The 17,446-nt window shown below is 38.4% G+C and overlaps 1 protein-coding gene across 1 annotated transcript; it reads left to right on the forward strand.

Moving 5' to 3' along the window:
• Positions 1-7,322: 7,322 nt before the first annotated feature.
• LOC132629025 (uncharacterized) lies at positions 7,323-17,045 on the forward strand. Its single transcript, XM_060344770.1, has 3 exons — positions 7,323-7,730; positions 16,713-16,796; positions 16,935-17,045. The coding sequence occupies exons 1-3, from the start codon at positions 7,323-7,325 to the stop codon at positions 17,043-17,045; spliced, it is 603 nt and encodes a 200-aa protein (XP_060200753.1).
• Positions 17,046-17,446: the final 401 nt, after the last annotated feature.

The raw sequence follows: 17,446 nt of genomic DNA on the forward strand, positions 1-17,446 counted from the left end.
CACTAGCGATCCCGCTAATTTAAAAATTGAAGATATGTTGTCAAGGGTTTTGAAGAAAGTGGAATCCACTGACACATTTTGCAAGGAGACTAGAGATGAAGTTAAATCCATGGGTCAAGTTGTGAGTTCACACTCCACCTCCATTAAACAATTGGAGTCTCAACTTGGCCAAATCTCGGCAATCCTAAACCAAAGGCAAAAAGGCCCACTCCCTAGTGACACAGTTGCAAATCCAAGGAATGATGGTGATCATAGATGCAATGCAATTACTACTAGGAGTGGCAAAACAATTGGGGAAAAGGCGTTGGTGAAAAAGAATGTGTTGGGTGATGAAGAGAAAATGGTTGAAGAACCCATGGTTATTGAAGAAGAAGTGAACCCAAATAATATGCGGGCTAGTATTGAAAAGCCTATTGTTAATGAGGACCTTCCGGAAATCGATGATGCTTCGAGAAGCAAGGAAGCGGCAGAGGAGGTAGCAAGGGCTTCACCGCCCGTTATGAGGCCTCCCCCTCCTTTTTCTCAACGATGGCAAAGAAAGCGGATGATGGAAAATTCCTTAAGTTCATCGAACGATTAAAGGGGCTCTCAATAAATATTCCATTGGTTGAGGCACTTGAGAAAATTCCCGGTTATGCGAAGTTCATGAAAGATCTCGTGACCAAAAGAAGGAGTCCTGGCATTGAAACACTGGGGGGCATTCATCATTGTAGTGAAATCGTCACCAAAGCTTTGATACACAAAAAAGAAGACCCCGGAGCGTTCACAATTCCATGAACCATCGGTAAATACAAGTTTGCAAAAGCCTTATGAGATCTTGGAGCAAGCATCAATTTTATGTCGCTATCTATATTCAACAAGTTGGGATTGGGCACTCCCCGTCCCACCACGATGAGATTACTTATGGTGGATAGGACCGTAAAGAGGCCTATTGGTATTCTTTATGATGTGCTTGTGAGAGTGGATCAATTTATTTTTCCGGCCGATTTTGTGATCTTGGATTGTGAAGTTGACTTTGAAGTTCCCATAATCTTGGGAAGACCATTCTTAGCTACGGGGCGTACCCTCGTGGATGTGGAGAGAGGTGATCTAAAATTTAGGATGAATGATGAAGATATCACTTTCCATATTTGCAAGTCAATGAAACAATCGGCGGATATAAGTGTTGTGTCGGTTATTGATACAATTGATGAAGCAATGGAGACAACCATAGAACATGAACATATAGGTGATATATTGGTTGCGGTGATAATGAACTATGAAGGGGACAATGAAAAATAATTTGAGGAAACGGTCAATGCATTGATTGTAATGGGGTCTTACCACCTCAATCCAAAGAGACTTGATCTTGACTTGGAAAACCGAGCAACTCCTCCTGCAAAACCTTCGATTATTGAGCCTCCTACTTTGGAACTCAAACCTCTTCCTTCACATTTGAGGTATGAGTTTCTTGGACCCAACAACACATTGCCTGTGATTATATCTGCCCGGTTGACGGATGAGCAAAGAGAGAGGTTGATGGTGATCTTGAGAAGATACAAAAAAGCTATTGGGTGGAGTATTACGGATATCCAAGGGATTCTGCCTGGTATTTGTACTCATAAAATTTAGCTTAATGAAGAATGTGAGCCAAGCGTTGAACATCAAAGGAGGTTAAATCCTCCTATGCAAGAGGTTGTAAAGGTTGAGATAATCAAGTAGTTAGATATCGGGGTTGTGTACCCCATATCGGATAGTTCATGGGTGAGCCCGGTTCAATGCGTACCCAAAAAGGGTGGAATCACCGTGGTTGAGAATGATAAAATGAGTTGATTCCCACTCGCAAGGTTACCGGATGGCGGGTTTGCAAGGATTATCGGAAGCTGAATAAGTGGACCAAAAAGGACCACTTCCCAATGTCATTCATGGATCAAATTCTTGATAGGCTTGCGGGAAGGTATTATTATTTCTTCCTTGATGGGTATTCCGGGTACAACCAAATCACCATTGCCCCCGAGGATCAAGAGAAAACCACTTTCACTTGTCCTTACGGGACCTTTGCTTTCAAGAGAATGCCCTTTGGGCTATGCAATGCACCCGCAACATTTCAACGTTGCATGATGTCTATCTTCTCCGACATGGTTGAGGAGTCCATTGAAATTTTCATGGATTACTTTTCCGTGGTGGGGGACTCCTTTGATGAATGCTTGGAGAATCTTGCCAAAGTATTGAAACGATATGAAGAAACAAATCTAGTTCTAAATTGGGAGAAGTGTCTTTTCATGGTTAGAGAAGGCATTGTCTTAGGACACAAGATTTCAGAAAAGGGGCTTGAGGTTGATCAAGCTAAAGTTGAGGTTATTGTCAAGCTTCCTCCCCCAATCTACATTAAAGGCGTTCGTAGCTTCCTTGGGCATGCCGGGTTTTATAGAATATTTGTCAAGGATTTCTCAAAAATAGCCAACCCTCTATGCAAATTGTTGGAGAAGGAGTCGAAGTTTGTATTTGATGATGCTTGCTTGAAGGCATTTGAGGTTTTGAAAGAGAGACTCACATCGGCTCCTATCATTATTGCCCTGGATTGGTCTCAACCCTTTGAGTTGATGTGTGATGCAAGTGGATTTGCCATGGGGGCTGTTCTTGGCCAAAAGCGTGATAAAATCTTCCACCCAATTTACTATGCAAGCAAGACTCTAAACGGTGCCCAAATGAATTACACTGTCACATAACAAGAGTTGCTTGCTATTGTGTTTGCTTTCGAGAAGTTCCGGGCTTATTTGTTAGGAACCCATGTGATTGTTCACACCGATCATGCAGCTCTACGTTACCTCATGACAAATAAAGATGCAAAACCGAGGTTTATACTTTGGGTCTTTCTCTTGCAAGGGTTTAACTTTGAAGTCAAAGATAGAAAGGGGTGTGAAAATCAAGTGGCGGACCACTTGTCTCGTCTTGAAGAGGGTGGGCGTCCACTGAATGGCCTAGAAATCAATGAGTCATTTCCGGATGAGCAAGTAATGGCAGGGTCGCATGACATGATCCCTTGGTATGCTGATTTTTCTAACTTCCACGCAAGTGACATTATGCCGGATGATTTGAACTTCCATGAAAAGAAGAAATTTTTGAGTGATGTCCGGAAATATTATTGGGTTGAGTCATGTCTGTTTCGGGTTTATTCCGACAACATCATAAGGTAGTGCATTCCCGGAGTGGAGATAATTCCAATCATTGAGGCTTGTCATTCATCACCCGGGGGGGGGGCATCATAGTAGCTCAAGAACGGCAGCCAAGGTTTTTCAAAGTGGTTTTTATTGACCGACAATCTATCAAGATGCTCATGACTTTGTAAAAGCTTGTGATCAATGTCAAAGGCATGGGGGCATATCAAGAAGGCATGAGCTACCAATGACACCGATTCTCGAAGTTGAATTGTTCGATGTATGGGGCATTGATTTTATGGGTCCATTTGTAATCTCCTACAGCAACAAGTACATTCTTGTGGCAGTAGACTACGTGTCCAAATAGGTGGAAGCCGTCGCGCTCCCCAACAATGAAAGAAAATGTGTCATTGCATTTTTTAAAAGGTATGTTTTCTCAAGGTTCGGAACTCCAAGGGCAATTATTAGTGACGGGGGCTCTCATTTCTGCAATCGATTATTCAAGACTCTTCTTGAGAAGTATGGAGTCAAGCATAAAGTTGCCACCCCGTATCATCCCCAAACAAGTGGCCAAGTTGAAGTTTCAAATAGAGAGATCAAGAGCATACTTTCCAAAACAGTGAATGCTAACCGGACTGATTGGTCAAAGAAATTGGATGATACTCTATGGGCATACTAAACAGCCTACAAGACCCCAATTAGCATGTCTCCATATCAATTGGTGTTTGGAAAAGCTTGTCATCTTCCGGTGGAACTCGAACATAAGGCATTGTGGGCCTTGAAAAAGTTGAATCTAGAATGGGGTGATGCCTCAAACTTAAGGTTGGAGCAGCTTAATGAGCTCGATGAATTTTGACTTAGAGCATATGCGAGTTCTTCACTCTACAAGGTCCGCATGAAACACTTCCATGACAAGAAGATCTTGCAAAGAGAATTCAGCATCGGGGATCGCGTATTGTTGTTCAACTCAAGACTCCGGTTGTTTCCCGGAAAGTTGAAATCCAAATGGTCCGGCCCGTTTGAAATCACACAATTGTTCCCATATGGAGCGATTGAACTTGTTTGCCTAAGTGGAAATAAAATCAAAGTGAATGGGCAAAGGGTAAAACATTACTTGGGATCTCCGAATGAAGCAAAGATTATCGAGGTCTTCCTCCTCAATGAGTCATGAATGGGCTGAACAAGTACCAATGTGGTGCTGCGATGTAAAATCAAGCGTTTCTTGGGAGGCAACCCAAGTTTCATTTTCATGCGTTTATTGTTTTTACTTTTGTGATGTTTTTGATGTGTGTCCAAGTGTGTAGGAATAAAGTGTGTGCACAAGGAAAAAGACTTAGGAAAATGCCAACAGGCATGACATGCTGCACAACATGCCACTCGCATGTCGTGCCTACTGCAGCACCTGCGTCTCGCAGGTGATTCCACAATTCATTCCATGAAAGCCAAACTCTCCGTCAGCAGATGCGATGGAATGGCACAACATGCGACACCACCTGCGAGTAGCATGTTGTGCAGGTAAGTGGGGTTCGCGGGTCGACCCGACCTGACGCGAACCGATTTCTTTTTAAATAAAAGAATCGTAACTGATGTTTTCATCAGTTACGATCTTTATTCTCCCTCTCCCCCTTCTCCTTCTTTCCTCCTATATCATCCCATAATCCTATTTCACTCCAATCACCCTTAATCACATCTTCAAACCCTAACTAGTGTTTACTTCCTTTTCCCCTAAACAAAAAAAAAACGATTTCAAGGTTTCCTACTTTCATCAACTCTCAAGGTATGTCAACTTTTCTCTTCTTTACATTAGGTGGTATCTACGAATTTCTCAATCCCATATTATTATCATGCCATACCACTTGGTGTAATTAGTTAGTTGGGTAGATTTATCTTATGTATTATGTGGGTTGTTGGAAATTGATGAACAATGGGGAATTCTTGAGTACCCATGCTTGTGTAGTCCTTCTAGGAAGTGGTTGTTGATGCTGAATTAGATAGCGACTGGGGAATTCTTGAGTACCCATTTGTTGTAAGAACTGATAGTTGATGCATGCTCACAACTTGTATGATGAAATGCCTAAACGACCCTGTGAGTGTTTGGATGTTGTGGAGATATGATCATTCACCAAAAATGGGGAATTCTTGAGTACCCATGGCACATTACCTGTAAAATAGGACCCGTGATGCCTTCTGATTTGCAAAGTGTCATTGTCTTTTGTGAGGGACAACCATTGAACAAAGGCGTGAGTAATTAAATAGCTTTTCCCAATGATAGAAGGGGTGACAGTCCTCTTAAGGGAAAAAGTTACGTAAGTATGTTCTTGTGTGTGTGCATCTGTGTTGTGTGTAAAAAAAAAAATCCTTCAGTGACTCACCTGCGAGCAGCATCTGCGATTTGCATGTTTGGCATGCGAATAGCACCTGCTGCAGCAGGTGTTGACAGTGAAGAACACATAAGTAAGTCTCACCTGCGACACTACCTGCGAGTCACAGGTCACACATGCGACTCACATGTGGTGTTTCGCAGGTAGTGCCACCCTTCAATGCTTTTTTTTTATACCTCTTTATTGTTGCTAAAGGAACACCATAAATAATGGGTATATTTTTGTATGTTGTGCAGGATGGTTCGATCAAATCAAGCTCAAGGTGGAGGAAAACAAGTAACACGCAAACCTCCATCTCTAGAAGAAAAGAAAAGGCACCTGCTGATCCTGTCCCCCAGTCTGAAGAGGGGACACATGAGGCTTCCTCCCTTGAGCCCGAGGATGCCGTCACCAGAGGTGAACGAAGGGAAGCAATGGAGCAACAGTTCACCGTGCCTGGATCCAAGGAACTGTATAAGGCTTGGAATGTTATTAAGCCCGATGGAAATCCAGTCCGGGGCCTCATTGTAGAAAAGAGGGTCACTCTACATGGTTTACACGACCAATGTCCGAGCATCATTCACAAGCTTGAGGCCTTGAGATGGACCTATTTCATGCAGCCCGCTGAATACTGCCCAGCCCTGGTAATGGAATTCTATGCAGCCTATGCTGCCAAATTAAATGCGAAGAGGTCGCTCCGCCAACCAAAGAAAAATATGGAACACTTCTGTTGGGTTCCGGTTTAGGGGAAGGAAATTAATTGTGCTGCCGATACCATAACATCTATCCTATATGAGCAACACAGCGAAATAGACTCTATTGAAGGTTGGCCTCCGGTGAGTTCTGAATATGATTTAAAGATGGAGAACCCGGAGGAGCAGCGAGAGTGGGTTGCTTCAGTGATTGCCTCAGGGACTCCACCATGGCTAGATCCATTTGTCTCGATTGAGAAGAACACTTTCAACCACGAAGCCAGGTTTTACCTATCCCTAGTGTCATCGCGGGTGATTCCTTCCAAGAATAACACCGACATACCCATTACAAAGTGTATTCTCATTGCTTCACTCATGTCCGGGTACCTCGTCAATGTGGAGGTAATTATCCGAGATGAGATCAAGAACAAGTCCACTCAAAAGGGCACACCGCTCCCTTTTCCTTGTTTGATCACTGAATTATGCCGCCGGAAAAAGGTTCGTGATATTCCTCGGGTGGACAGAATGTTAAAGACTAACCAAACGATCAATTACACCAAGTTAGAACCGGGGACTAGAAAGAGAAAGCGGGTGAGCTCAGAGCCAAGAGCTTCGGGGACAACACTTGATGCTCATATTCTTGAGCCCGAAGACTTGGCCACAGATGGTGAGGAGATAGCTCCTAGAACCGCCCCTCGAGCTCTGAGGTCTGAACCTCCGAGTTCTTCTACTACAGTTTCCGCTGCCCTCGTTCCACCATCCACCACAGCAGCTCGTGGAGTGTCTACCGAGGGTATGCGAGTGCTTCGGGCAGCGGATGCTAAAGTTAATTGGTTGGTTGAGAAGCTTCCTAATTTTGTGAAAGAGGTTATTGAGGCAGCAATGGCACCCTACACTCAGGCGGTCACAGATATTAGGAAAGAGCGGGAAAAAATTAAGGAGCATATTCGCCAAATCGATCGTCGGTTAGTGCGTATTGAGGGGGGCAGTGAAGGCGGACTTCTTGCCATTCGGGCGGACCTAGATAAGGTCAAGAAGGATATTCGAGATTGAAAGTCCCCGACATTGAGCTCAGTGCACCCATTCTACCATCCGGTGCCTCCTTATTCTTCACTGGGCCCATAGCACCTGCCATGCCTTCGGGTAAAAGAGTTAAGGAGCCTGCTGGGGAGGAAGAAGAGGAAGAAGAAGAGGAAGAAGAGGAGGAAGAAAGTAAGAAAGAATTTGACGAGGAGCTGGAGGGTGACCCAGCTGTTGAGGAGGCACGTACTTCCGCCCGGGCTGCTGGTATCGCTGAGGATGAGATTGACACATATGTGGCCATGCAGCAGTCCCTTGAGGCAAGCAGGAAATCCAGGAGGGCCTCCCGACCCCCGAGGGCGGGTGAGGCCAGTTCATCCACCGCCCCTCCAGTAGACACACGATTGCCCCCGTCTGTAGGGCCTGAGATATTGACACCCAGGCCAGAGGGTGATACTGCACCACCTCCATTGATAGTACCTCCGTTGGAAGTCCTCCCTGCTGATCAGACACCATCGGACGTCTGACGCATCCATCGTGAGTTACTCATCCCTTGTACTACATTTGATGCATTGGGGACACTACATATTCTTTTTGTTGGGGGTGGGACAGCTCACGCTGCATATGTTTATTTTTATTATTTTAGGATAGCTCATGATTAAGTTTGTGCACTTGTAGTTTGTCATTGCCAAGTATAATAGTGATGGTTGGTCGGTTTATAACATAAAGTTTTTGGCTTGTTTCATTTTTTTCATCGTATTTTGATAACACCCGACCCAAAAATTCTTGCATATGTACTCAGAGAGGAGGAGCAACACTAACATGACTCATTTGATGACACACAAATGTTTTGCAAAGCCTAGAATGATGGGTTGAGAAGTAGCTAGAAGATAGCAAAGAAATCCATGTGCCATGTGTGTGAGAAGTTATTGTTCTAGTCTTGTGCAGAATTGTGATCTAGAACTTGCCCGGAAAGTATCTCAAGGCGAAATACTAAACTACACTTGTTCGAAAAAGGATATTAGGCTCTCTTTGGACCGCCACTAAACCGAAAAGTTCCTACCCATTGCATTGATATCCTAGTCAACCCATTTTTTTTGAGTCGTAACTTTGTTTTTCTTTTCTTTCATTACAACCTTGTGACAGGCCCCATCCCTTTTGCCCTTGTTTATCCACCTTTTGACACCCTATCTCCCTAAGCAAATCGAATACGCTAAAATAGGCTAAAGCGCTTAAGTTTGGGGGTGGTAGCTGGCAAAAAAAAATGTATATGTAGATATATGTGTAAAGAAAGGTGTGTACATGTACATATAAATTTTATGTTTAGCAGTGAACACAAGGGTGTGAATAATGGTTGTGACGTAAGAAATAAATGGGGAAACTAGACAAGCAATAACGATATTGGCTAAAGGAGGCACGAATGGGCGAGTAATGCTTAAATGCTGAAGAAGGGACGGATTAGGTGAAAGAAGCATGTTCGAAAATGCTTAGGGAGACGTCAAGTCACTCTTACCCAAATTACATTCCACCTTAACCCCGAACCTTAGCTATGACCTGCAAGTCCTAATTGATTTTGAACAAAGTGTGTTTACATTAGTGAAGAAATACTTAAAGGGAAAGCTTATGGCACCACATTTTTATACTTGTACATTATCTTTTCTGAGTGTGAGTTGTTCTCTCCTTATTCGTCTTTTGTCCCAGTTGCTATTTGTGAATATGTGTGTGTAGGACTTTTTTTGGTCTTTTGTGAGGGCATGTGGATTACTAACCTCAACGAAAGAATTACTTCTTGACGCTTCATTTAAAGCCGTTTCCTTAAAAGATAGAGTAACATTGTGTCACCAAGTGCAGCGGTTGGTTAATGCTCGCCCTTTGAGGAAAGGCACCATGTCTCGCAACAAGAGGGAGGGGAACTCATATTTTAAATGATTATGTTTTGACTGATCACGATCATCATTGTAGTACCTTAGCAATTGGCATATATTGTAGTTCTGTTTTAAATGCTTGAGGACAAGCAAAAGTATAAGTTTGGGGGTGTTGATGTGTCGTGAAATTACGGCACATTCGACGCCAACTACTTAGTATTTTGTAAATCCCCAAGTACTTTGGATGTCGTTTCTCGTGTTTTTGTGTTAATTTGTAGAGTAACATGTGCTGGAAGAAACTTGAGGCAAAATGAAGCAAAAACCAGCTGAATTGAACCAGGGCATCACCTGCGAATCGCAGGTACTGCATGCGAGTCGCAGGTGGTGCAGCATCTGTTGACAGAGATGGCCAAAGAAAACAGGACAGTGGTGCACCACATGCGAGTCACAGGTGGTACCTGCGAATCGCATTCCATGACGCAGATGCTGCTCCACAGCTGATTAAAGATGCGACACCTGCGATGATTTGGTGCAACCTGCTGATACGCTCAAATTACACCTATTAATGGTATAACGCGGACGTTGTCAAATATAGTAACCCAACAAGATTGGGGTCAAATCCCACAGGGAACAATATGTAGGCGATTTAAGCAGATTAGGAATTATCACTAACAATAGCTAGACCGAACGCATCAATGGCGGTTTTTGATAAGGTTTTGATAAAATACGGAAATATAAATTCTAATCTAGAAAGCAAGTAAATTGATCAATGGCAATCAAGAATGGAATAAAGGAAACTACTTCTCAAGTAACGATCCAATATATTTCACAAATTATAAATAATAACAAGTTTATGTTATTTAGCCTCGGATAATGACTCTAAATTAACTTCTCCCGAAGATTAACTACACTGCCCAATTGAAGATCCCTCAAGCAATTAGGAGCATTAAGAACACCCGAATATGGCTACAAGTAGTATCGCCTATTCCTAGGTCAATTTCCATTAGATGAGGGTTAACGTCCCAAATTCATGTTAATTATTCTATCCCAATCCCGTTTTTCCTCTTTCGAGTTTCAAACAAAATAAATGGGTGAGTCCTAGGGTTAGCTACTCCCTTGAGAAGTTGAAGAACAAGAATAATTAAAATAACAAGAACTTACTTGAATATAAATAATGTCGATGAATAAATAAGCACAACAAGAGTGTCAATCTTAATTGTCACCAAGAAATTCCCATAAGCAAGGATTAAATAAAAGAAAGAATATTTACGTAGGAACCCTAGCCTCCAAACTTGAGTATAATGCCAAAGATAATTTTTCAATACCCTCAGTTGGCTTTTTAAAAGAACTGGAATAACAAAAATCGTCAAAATCCAAGTTATGTTCAGATTGGGCCAAAAAACCTTCAACGCGAACGCGCCACGCGTCTGCGCGAATGCGTCGATGACGTCAGTACCACTCTCGCTATTCAGCGCGAACGCGTGACCTCCTAGAGCGAACGCGTAGAGTCACTCCTGCGCGTGGGCGCGAACGCGTGGATTACCTGCGCGAACGCGCAAAGTAATTTTCCACCAAAATTTCCAGAATCTCCGTTAGTTTCCAGTGATCAACTTTTTTCCTCTTTTTCGCTTGTTTTCCACTTTGGACTCTAGGGACCTCGTATTACCTAAAACATAATAAAAACCACGTGAAATCACATAGACTTTCCCAAAAACAAGTAAAACTTAAAGCCGAAAAGCATCGATTGTGGAGTAAAATCACGCCACATCACCTGCGATTCGCAGGTTGCACATGCGACACCAAGTGTGATTCGCACCAGATGCGCGGGGGCATTTTTGTTTGGAAATTGTTCCCGTTTTGGACATTCTATAAATAGATTTTCTAGGGTTTTGGACTTATTATTCTACAGCTTTTTAGTCTAGATTTTTGTGGAGCTCATTTATTATTGGTTGGTGAAGCCTTTAAGAGATTCCTTTTGGCTTTTGTCATCTTCTCCATTCAATACTTTTGTAAGCTTTATGAATACACTTTATTTTATTGCTTTACCTTTAATGAATATTAGTAGCTAATCTTTTTAGCTAAGGTTGTGGGACCAAATGTGTTAGTTATGTGATTGGGTTTCATACTCATACTACATTTATATGCTAATGGTGTTTTCTATTAACTCTTCAAGCACTAATGTCTTGTAATGGTGTACAACATTACTTGTGCCTTAATACCATTACTTTTCTTGGAAAAGAAAGTAGAGGTTAGGAAAAGAGTTAATAGCAACAATTTGGGTCATTAAATCCATCTAATAGCTTGAGCTAGGAATAGGAAAGCTAGTTGAGGCTACATGGGTGTTCTCTTAAAAAACATTCTAGGGCTTGGAAAAGTCTAGGATGAAATTTGCTAATTTGGTTGGAAAACTTTTGGCAAGATTCGCGTGACCCTTGGTTTAATGCACTTAGGCAAATAAATAAGTTGAATTGATACCCAATCGCATTACTTTCCATTGGAACCACAACCTTAGTCCCATTTACCAATAGTTTACATCTTATAACCATTCTTAGTCTTGAATGAACAAACAACAATCAAACCATTATTATATTCCCCTTTCCCTTGAAATATAGATTAATAGTCGGGTGTTACACTTATTAAGTATATTTCTTCATTGTATTCTCTGTGGGATTCGACCCCAACCTCGTTGGGTTCTATATTTGACAACGACCACTTACTCCTGATATCAAAGGTGTAATTTGGGTGTATCAGTCAATACTATTAACTGAGGGATTTGACACATAATTTGTGTAAGAATTTTTATGCGAGCCCCGAGCATTGGGCGTTAGGCGTGTTTAGGGCGTACAGTCCTGCACTTAGGGCATAAGCCTCATAGAACTAAGCCTCACATGTAAGCCTCGAGGCGTCTTGCCAGTGCCGTGCCTCGGAGCGAGCCCCGAAACAAGTCCCAGAATTGCCTTTTAAAACACGGTTCATCACCGCTCCCTTCATCCAAATGGATTGAGGAATTTAATTCCTTTGTCTAGAACAAAAGAGAAAGAAGAAAAAGTGAAAATGACAAGATGTTAAAAATATAGTATGTATTTTCCCTAGAAGTAATCTAAACACGTACACAACGTCTGTCAATAATATTTTGTATCTAATTTTTACAACCTAATTCAAAATGAAATCCATCTCTTCGTCCAAAGGGCAAGTGATTTATAATTTCTTTAATCAAAAACCAAAAAAAAAAAAAATTAAAGGGGTGGTTTATTATAATGGAATTCTTCTCTATACACTAACATACAAGAAGGAAAAAATTCCTGGAATGTTCACTATAATGCACAATTCACCCCCTCAGCTTATATATAACTAGTCAAGGAACTTGCGCTTCGCGCAGTGGTATGTCTTTTTTAATGTTTAGTTGATTGGTTGATCTAAAGGAAATAAAAATTCTATAATAACAAAAGACAAAAAATATGTAATGTAAGACATTCAGAAGGAAAAATAAAATGCTAATGACAAAAATATAGCTACGAAAAGTCAAACAGAAAAGCAAATCAAAATAATCACATCATTGACTGTTTTCTTATAATTTTCATAATTAGAGAGTTCTCAAAAAACATTTCTCCTAATTTTAGAGGTGAAATTAAATGTTCATTTTATTTAAAAAAAAAAAACTCTTTCTAGTTTCAAATTGTGCAGGATGGAAAATATCAAGACCTTTGGAAAAGGGAACAAATAACAATGCCCTTTGCTGAATAGCAGAGGGCTTCACAAAACTGATGATTTTCTTCCTAATCCATCGCATTACTTATTAATATTTTATATTACTACTCCCTCTGTCTCAAATTATCCATTACTTTCTCCAAAAGTATTTTGTTTTTCAATAAGTGCTTATTTTAAAAAGGTGTGGTGCTTGATCAAGTTTTTGGGAGAAAATAAGTGCTTCTAGGAGTAGTAGAAGTAGTTTTTCAGAAGCTAAAAAAATAACTTTTGCACAGAAGCACTTTTGAGAAAAATACACTTAAAAGCAATTTTTAAAAGCTTAGCCAAACACAAATTGCTGCTCAAAAGTACTTTTTAAATTAATTGGCCAAACAGGCTATAAGTTATAATCTCTTTCCATTAAATGTTTACTCTATTTATGTGCAATTTCCATTAATAACAAAGTTCTACTGAGGATAAAATAGGAAAAATAGTCAATTTTGTCTTGAACTTCTAAAACGACAAATAATTTGAGATAACTATTTTTAATAACCCCGACAGATAATTTGAGACGGGGAGAGTATTATAGTTGTTCCATATATGCCTAATCTGTCATGGCTACTATAAATAGTTGTCTCAAATTATTTGTCTTTTAGAAGTTCAAGGCACAATTTATTATTATTTTCTCATTTGACCCTTAGTGGAATTTTGTCATTAATGAAAATGACACATAAATAGAGTCACTATTTAATGGAGAAATATTATAATTTAGACATAAATAAGGGGTAAAGTAGTCAAATGCCCCTCCTAATTGATATTGATTAAGAGGCGTGTAAAAAAAAAAATGAGACGGAGGGAGAATTATACTCCATTTGTTGGCAACCGTAAACTTTTTGAAAGTAATAGAACATACTGTTAATTTTTTTTTAATCCTAATAATAGCGGAACGTTAAAGGGCATTTATGCAGAGAATTGATGATAAGTTGGTATTTTATCAATTTATTTCTTCTTTAAGCTTAGACTTTTGCAATGTTTGATTAAAAAAATAGTGTATTTAATGTCGTTTACTTCCATTTTATAGGTTTATGTGATTTAGAAGTGATCGGAAGAAACCAAGCGAAAATAAAGTCAAAAAGAGGTCAAATTGGACAAAAACTGCACAGTTTTGCAAAACTGTCAAAAGTGGACAGTTTTGCAAAAACGGGACAGAACTGCAAAAAAGGGGCAGAACTGCAAAAACTGAAATCTGGGGCATATTTTATCATTTTTGGAACTTGGAAAAATTAGGGAACTACAAAAGGAAGAGAAGGGAGCAATTTTATTGATCTTTTGCCATTTTGCAAGCTTGGAGGCTAGGGTTCATCTACACCACACTTTGGGGTTGAAGATTTGAAGATTTGGTTGAGCATTTCTTAAACCTTTAATTCATTTCTTCAATCTCTTGCTTTGTATTGCATATCTAAGTGTGTAGTGTTTATTTTCTTCACTTGAATCTTGCTTATGGAAATATTCTAGGATTAAAGTGTTGGATGAAACTCTTGTTATGCTTATGTATTGAATGATTTTTATTCCTAATGAAGTGGGTTATTGTTTCTTTAATTAATCTCGTTCTTGAATGTTTTCAAAGGGATTAGCTAACCCTAGGACTCACCCATTTACTTTGATTGAGCTCGGAAGAGGAAATCTAGGTTGGGAAAGATTAATTAACAAGAATTTGGGTCATTAAACCCATCTAATAACTTGAGCTCGGAAGAGGATAGTTACTTGAGATTCAATTGGTTGTGCTTGATATCACACTCTAAGGTTTGGAAAAGCTTAGAGTGAAATTCATTGATTTGGTTGGAAGACTTTCAATGAGATTTTAGAAACTATTATCTATTAACATAAATCCGCTCTTAGTTGTAATATCATAAAATATATTGGATCGTTACTTGAGTGTAATTTCCTTTATATCCATGCTTGTGGTCATTGATCATTTTACTCGCTTTCTAGGTTAGTTTATATTTTTGCATTAGTTATAATATTTTCTCAAAAACCAAAATAATCTATCATTTGGCTTTAGCTTAGTTGGTGAAAGTTCCTTACTTTCTTAATCGTCTAGCATATTATTCCCTGTGGGATCGACCCCGACTCATAGTTGGGTAAAATATATTGCATACGACCGTGTACACTTTCTCTTTGAGGAGTGGATTTGGACGTTATCAATTGATAAGGTGAGTTTGGACTCTTTAAAATATCATATAAATTAAAATAAAAAAGGATAAAACGCAAAACTATTGATGTAAAAGATAAACAGAAATTGTGGCTTTAGAGAGTAGTAATATATGAAAAAGATAAAATAGAATACCGGTATTCTCCATAGCCTGTAGGAGACTATCAATGGTCTCCTTATGATACTCGTGTGATTGTTGAGAAAAGGTGAATTGACACAAGAATAGGGTTCTCACTCGTGGAACTGGCAAGGAATTGTTATTCGAATAGATAAAATTTATTGTTAAAGGCAAACCAATTCACAGTAAATTTAGTTACCAATACTAATTAATTAGAACGACACACCTTTTTGAAAGGTTACTTCATATTATTTTCCTTCTTCTTAAAATTAAAATATCTATATCTATATCTATATATATAAAATAGGAGAGGTAAAAGCAATGTAGTTAAGCCAAGTGGCAAGCTAATAACAAGTCACTTGGCAATTTTAAGACAAAGTTAATGAGAATTAGGACAAAGTAAATAAGAATTTTATAAAGGATTTTTTGCAAAAAGATAAAATTCAATTTCAAGATTAGAGTAGTTTTCAAATCTACTCGAAATCTGAAACCTGATTGAGTTTGAATTGCACAATACAGCTTTTGAATTTTTGGATAGAACTTTTAAATTTGAATTAGAAGATTAAACTTTGCATTTGAAGATAAATGTATTCTAACGCCTAAACCTAAAATATAGTTGAAGATAAATATATTCTAATGTTTAAACCTAAAATTTAGAACGTAGACATGATTAAAACAAGTTATATTAATTTTTCAAGACAAAAAAGAAAAGAAAAAATAATGAATGGAAATTAAGATAAAGATGGAGATATTTTCCGTAGATATATACTATGCCTACTCCTACTCTTGCTTCTAACTAATTATAAAGATAAATTGGAATCTGAATATGATTCTTCATGTTTAGCAACTTCTTTTTTGTTTTTTTTTTTCCTTTAAGCATAGTTAACTAGCAGAAGCAAAATCGACATTTCTTTACGATTTTATAGGACTAATATCTATTATTTAATTAGTGGATTAGTGTGCATAATCATGCAAATTTGTCGTGATAGGACAAATATTAAAAGCACCGTAAATGCCCAAAATATAGAGTTTTCAAATTTGAATGTAAAGCTAAAGATCTTATAACAATGAACTATTATCAATAAGATTCACTAAAAATTTACATAAAACTAATGAAATATTTCGAATTCAAAATTAAACCAAATCCACTAGATAATATTTTAATTGTATCAGCAAACCATTATATTTTCTTTTGGTCTTTCTCCTTATCCGTCTAAAATCATTTTTTTCCCTTAACCACTTACTTACTCCTATTATGATTTTATCTATATATTGTACTTATCTTATCTAATTAGGAAAAAATCAATTTCAAAATATCTTAGCCAATAAAATAAACAAACCGACAAGTTGTTCGAGATGGATACTAGCGTTGGATATACATATAGTATTGTAAGTGGATTTGAATTGAGATAAAGGCTTATGAATTTGAATTTTAAATTGAGAGATAAAAAAATTTGAATTAGTTTAAAAAATAAAATCCATCATTCTCCCTTCTCTTATTTAATCCCCTAGATCATTGTCAATCCCCACAAATTTTTCAACATCATATTTTTTATTTGAATTGAGTTGAAGAATTATTTGCTTACAATTGATTGACCTTTGTTTAGCTTCTTCTGCGCAGGTGGATTGTCATAGTCTCAAATTCAAAGAAACTTCTTCCGTTAATCTTTTTCTCACTCCTCCTATATGCAGCCATGCAGCAATGGTAAATTCATATGATTAGGAAATTGCAGTTATTTATGACCATATGCATATTAATATGTTGTTCTCTCTCCCACGGTAAACAAATGTACTCTTCTTTTTACTGTTTTCATAAATTTGAATGATGGTCTATTTCTTATAGCCTGTTAAAAAAGATAATTATATTGAAGTAAAGGCACAAGAACACAACAAGAGGCAGCTAAAGGTACTCTTCTCTTTCAGGATAGAAGATCTAACAGAAGGAAGGAGATGAGATAGGTAAAGAAGATGGTATAGTCTTTTTATATGTAAAATTATTTTTTATAACAATGCACATTTTTATTTTCATTTAAGTAAACAAAATATTTTCTCCCGTTTATATTGTCTATGTGGTCTTCTCATAGGTTAATTTGCATTAGTTTTTGAATAAATATATGCATTACCATTAGTGATACTATGGAAAGGATAATACAACGATTATTTCATTTACGGTTTCAGTTCAAATTCCTCGGTTTAATTTACCATAAGATTGTTGATAACGTTGAAAGCCTTGTTTTTTTAAAATAGTTCTTTTTATTATTTAAAATATGCCAATTAGATCAGCTATGATGAAAAAATAGTTCTATTCAATTAAAATGTAGTTATTGTTAATATTTTATAAATTGATTATTTATA

Source organism: Lycium barbarum, chromosome 2, assembly GCF_019175385.1.
Source record: "Lycium barbarum isolate Lr01 chromosome 2, ASM1917538v2, whole genome shotgun sequence".
Classification (NCBI taxonomy): domain Eukaryota; kingdom Viridiplantae; phylum Streptophyta; class Magnoliopsida; order Solanales; family Solanaceae; genus Lycium; species Lycium barbarum.